This window comes from Canis aureus, chromosome 14 (assembly GCF_053574225.1).
Source record: "Canis aureus isolate CA01 chromosome 14, VMU_Caureus_v.1.0, whole genome shotgun sequence".
Classification (NCBI taxonomy): Eukaryota; Metazoa; Chordata; class Mammalia; order Carnivora; family Canidae; genus Canis; species Canis aureus.
Window position 1 is genome coordinate 42039109 of NC_135624.1, and position 4567 is coordinate 42043675.

Consider the following 4567-nt stretch of genomic DNA (forward strand, 5'->3'; position numbering starts at 1 on the left):
GAGGCAGGTGCGAGGCAGGTGCGAAGCTACGGGGAAGTTCTAAGTTTTGTTTCGCTGGGGGTTCGGGGTGGGGTGGGGGCGGGTGGAAGTGGGGCGACGCCACGTTCTCTTTATTCTTAGGGCGACTGCTTTGGGCTCTCCCCCAGGGCGGCGGCGGCCTGCAGCCTGCTCGCTGCCCACTGGGCCGCCCGACCCCGCGCCCGCCGCCGCCGCCGCCGCCGCCGCCGCCGCCGCCGCCGCCGGATCCCATCAGAACATACTGCTCTTCACTAAGGCGGCTTTGGCACCGTTGGGTCTTTGGAGCGAGGATAGGACGCTGGCGAAGGGGCCCCCGAGCGAATCCGGGATGGAGGTGATGGGGCCGGGGCCCGGGGCCCAGCCCTGTCCGGGGCCCCCCGCCGCCGCCAGGCCTCCCGCCGCAGCCGCCGCCGCCGCCGCCGCAGCCGCCGCCGCCGCCGCAGCCGCCGCCGCCGCGCCGCCCTTGCCGGGCTCGCCGCCCGGGCCCCCGGGCCCCGCCGCCCCCGGGGCTCCCGCCGGGCTGGGCCCGCCGCCGCCGCCGCCGCTCGCCCCGCAGCTGGGAGCGGGGTTGGGGTTGGGGCCGGGCCCGCCCGTGCTGTCCGGGTCGGTGCTCTTGGCCTCCTTGCTCTCGTCGTCCCGGGACGAGTCGGACTTCTTCCCCGAGGACCCGTTCTTGGCCGCGGCCGCCGCCGCCGCTGCAGCGCGCTCCTGCTTGCGGAACTTGGCGCGGCGGTTCTGGAACCACACCTGGCCCGGGAGCAGAGGGGAGTGGGGGAAGCCGGTGAAGCGCGGGGCGGAGGCCCGGTGCACCTGACCCGGGTGCGCCCCCTGCACCTGCCCCCGGTGCGCCCCCTGCACCTGCCCCGGGTGCGCGCCCGTGGACCTACCCAGGTGCACGCCCCTGGACCTACCCCGGGTGCGCGCCCCCTGCACCTGCCCCGGGTGCGCGCCCCTGCACCTGCCCCGGGTGCGCGCCCCTGCACCTACCCCGGGCGCACGCCCCCTGCACCTGCCCCAGGTGCTGGAGTCCGGGGAACACTCCCCGGGGCCTCCCGAGCCGGGCAGGCTGCACACAAGGCCTACCCTGGCAGCCCGCGCAGTGCGTCCCGAGAGCCTCCGGGGCGGCGGCTCTAAGGTTAGAGTCCCTTTGCCGCAGGGAGGGGGAGGGGCTCTCTCGCGGCCCGTCCTGGCCTCTGCGCCCCGAGGAGCGCAGGGCGCGCGGCTCACCTTGGCCGCTACAAGGTCACAGCCAGCCACGGTTCGTGGCCCTCGTGGAGTCACGGCCCCTTTACCAACGTGATGCAAGGCACAGTGACCCGGAGGAGGCAGCTGCGCTCCAGGGCTCCGAGTTAAAGGCAGACAGCCGGAGTTAGGAGGCAGCAAATGGCGGGAACCGAAAGCCCCGCTTGCTCGGGCAACACGGGGGCGAGGTCTGCGCTCCCCGCCCAGGGCGCTCGCTCCCGTCCTGCGAGAGCCTCACTCGCTCACGGCCCAAGACCCCCGAAGCCTGCGCAGGGCTGCGTGGGGCGGGAAGCGCTGCCAGCGGGGCCGCATAGACACGAGCCGAGCCGTACCGCCTGCGCTCAGCCCGTCCGAATTGGGCCTCTCGGGTCAGCCCTGGGTCAGCCCTGGGTCAGCCCCGGCCTGTGGTGGAGCCGCCAGGAGCACCGTCCCGGTCCCCATCCCTGTCCCCTGCCCCCGGGCCTGGCCGCACACTCAGCCCATCCGAACTGGGCCTCTCGGGTCAGCCCTGGGTCAGCCCTAGGTCAGCCCTGGGTCAGCCCTGGATTAGCCCCGGGCCCGTGGTGGAGCCGCCAGGAGCACGGCTGGGTCCCCTGCCCCTGGACCGGGCCCAGCGCGCTCAGCCCATCCGAACTGGGCCTCTCGGGTCAGCCCTAGGTCAGCCCTGGGTCAGCCCTGGGTCAGCCCCGAGCCTGTGGTGGAGCGGCCAGGAGCACCGTCCCTGTCCCCGTCCCCTGCCCCCCGGGCCGGGCCGCGCCTACCTGGACCCGCGCCTCGGTGAGGTCGATCTTCAGGGCCAGCTCCTCACGGGTGTAGATGTCGGGGTAGTGCGTCTCGGCGAAGACCCTCTCCAGCTCTTTGAGCTGCGCGCTGGTGAAGGTGGTGCGGATGCGCCGCTGCTTGCGCTTCTCGTTGAGGCCACCGTGGTCGGTGAAGAGTTTGTAGGGAACTGGGGGGACGGAGGAGGGGACAGAGCGTGAGCCGAGCTGCCCGGGGCGCGCCCCGGGGCCGGGGCCGCAGTGTGGGGCCACCCAGGCCAGGCAGGGCGGTGCCGGCGGCCAGCGGCGGGCAGGCTAGTGCTGGGCCAAGCCAGGCAAGCCTCGGGCTGCAGCCGGGTCCCCCTCGGCTCCAGCACCCTGGGTAGGAGGGGGTGACACGGCGCCCCGGGGCCAGCGAACCAGAGGGAGAACCAGAGAGGCGGAAAAGAGTCCAAAAACATCAGTCAGCTCATGTGGGAAACCGGGCAAGAAGTCCCCCAAACGCTCCCACCGTGGCACCTTCCCAATTCCCAGAAGTTGACCCTGCCCGAAAAGTTGGGGGGGAAAAAGTGCTGAAAAAAAAAAAAAGATGATAACGATAATAAATTAAAGGAATAATCACAAACAGGACCAGCCAGAGAGGTGTGAGCCGCTGTCGGTTCTTAAAAAGCGAGAGCGGGAGACACTGCCAGTAATGAGCTTTACTCTTTGTTATTTAATTATTTTCTAAGCTTTACGTCTCATCGCAAAGTAAATAAATTATGCCTATCATTTTGGCAGCTTAAGATAATTTTGTTGGCGGTTCGGGTGTGACTAGGATAGTGTAACCCTGTAAGTGAATTACCCCTCCCTGCAATCGCTTCTAACGTGATAAATTCTTTCATTTGTGTAAGCAAATTTCGTTTGGTAAATACTAAACACATTTCCATTTTCAAATGCAATCAAGGCTTCCTATATACGAGCGGAAAGGCGGCTTCCTCGGCCGAGAAAGCTGGCGGTCCTTACCTGCGGCGTACGGACTGCTCTGGTGGTCCCTGAGGGTGCCGAGGCTGCAGGATCCCGGCGTGAGGGACGGGCAGCCGGACGTGGCCCCAAAAGTGGTCCTTATCGGGTTATACTGGAAGCCACTGGCCTGGCTGCAGGAACTGAAGTCTGCATAGGCTGAAGCCAGGCTCGAGGTGTCCATCCCAGCCATACAGGACTCGTAGGCAGAGGAATTGAGGTAAGAATATTCCATTTTATACATTGAAAAGGCTCTGGATGGCTCAGCCAAGTGGAAAAATGAAATAAAAGATGGGTATGGAGAAGGTGGCTGGAGTGGGGAGATGTGCACAGCTCAACGCCTGCCTCCAAACTGGCCTCCTTACTACCAGCAGAGCCTAGTTTTATGAAAAAGCCTCCTATGAGATGCCTTGTCTGAGGTCTCTAGAGCATATAGTCCTCATAATAAACTTGGCTCTTTCCACTTGGACAATAGCAAAGCGGTTGGTCTTATTGCTGGCGCTTTTTACATGACAATAACTCATCCGTCTATTGGGCTGGCACTGGGGAACTGAGCTGCCCAACCTCCCTATCATTGATTCCTGCATCTCTAATTAGAATTTAATACCACACCATTACGCACCGAGCCCCTGATCCTCCCTTCTAACCAGCTCCCTGCCCTTTAATTCAATCACACTACTTGGAAATAATGAAAGTTGGGTGACGATTCACTCTGATCCAATTTCCCCGAGCTTTTAAGCCTTTTTAACTGATCATATACCTTAGGCATAAATTGAGATAGTGTGTGTGTTTTCCCCCTTCTTCGTCCTCCTTTTTTTTTTTCCCTCAGTGAGGAAGAAGAAACCTTGATGTCATAGAAAACCTGTTTTGTAAGAGCGTTACACGCTCAATTTAACAACAAGCCTACCCCCCGAAGTGCATGAAATGTTATAAAGGACTGGGACATTGGCAAGACTCGGGCGCCCTGTAACGTGGAGTAAGTGGGCCGAGGGGGTTTCCGTGAAGGAGAAGCGGATTTCTTTACGATACACCTGGTAGAGGGGGTTTTAAAAAAAAGGAGCGTCTTATAAATTGCATTTCTTCTCGCGGCTTAACATGCTTTTCTAGAGCCTCCGCTTACACAGCTGTTTAAAAAATAAAGCAACGTCCAAGTAAAGCTCTTGAATGTGAAACATCTGGACTGTCGACCGATGGCTTCCTTGCGGTCCGCTCTGTGTCTTTCTGCATTAGCTGCAGGTTTGCTTTCGTCGGTTTGGAGGTTCTGGGCCGTTGTTGGTTTTGATTACAAGCCATGACTGGCAAGCGGGCAGGAAGCATCCCGAACGAACGTGTGTCCTCTTCCCTCCCTCCATGGGAACTCTGCGCTCTTAGCACCCACTACGCTTTGCCAGGTGCCCCCGACCCACCCCAGACCCGCGGCTTCGAAAAGAGGGGTGTGCGCGCTCGCCCTTCGGGTCTGCTGACCGCTGGGAGCAGAACCTTTGCTCTTTACTGAGCGCCCAGGCTGCGGGTCGAGCACTTTCCTTCCCCAACTCCCCAGGCTCTTG

At 62.5% G+C, this 4567-nt stretch overlaps 1 protein-coding gene across 1 annotated transcript; it reads right to left on the reverse strand.

Moving 5' to 3' along the window:
• Positions 1 to 221: 221 nt before the first annotated feature.
• On the reverse strand, positions 222 to 3622 carry PHOX2B (paired like homeobox 2B). Its single transcript, XM_077846625.1, has 3 exons — positions 3024 to 3622; positions 2022 to 2209; positions 222 to 765 (listed from the first exon to the last, which is right to left on the reverse strand). The coding sequence occupies exons 1-3, from the start codon at positions 3262 to 3264 to the stop codon at positions 250 to 252; spliced, it is 945 nt and encodes a 314-aa protein (XP_077702751.1). The 5' UTR covers positions 3265 to 3622; the 3' UTR covers positions 222 to 249.
• Between the last annotated feature and the right edge of the window lie 945 nt (positions 3623 to 4567).

Bases quoted from the DNA above. Each gene is read 5' to 3' on its own strand.
- PHOX2B (XM_077846625.1), bottom strand. From the start codon at position 3,264: ATGTATAAAATGGAATATTCTTACCTCAATTCCTCTGCCTACGAGTCC. The intron at 2,210-3,023 runs GTAAGGACCGCC...CCGTCCCCCCAG, and splicing joins GAGCAGTCCGTACGCCGCAG to TTCCCTACAAACTCTTCACC. The intron at 766-2,021 runs GTAGGCGCGGCC...CTCCCGGGCCAG, and splicing joins TCACCGAGGCGCGGGTCCAG to GTGTGGTTCCAGAACCGCCG.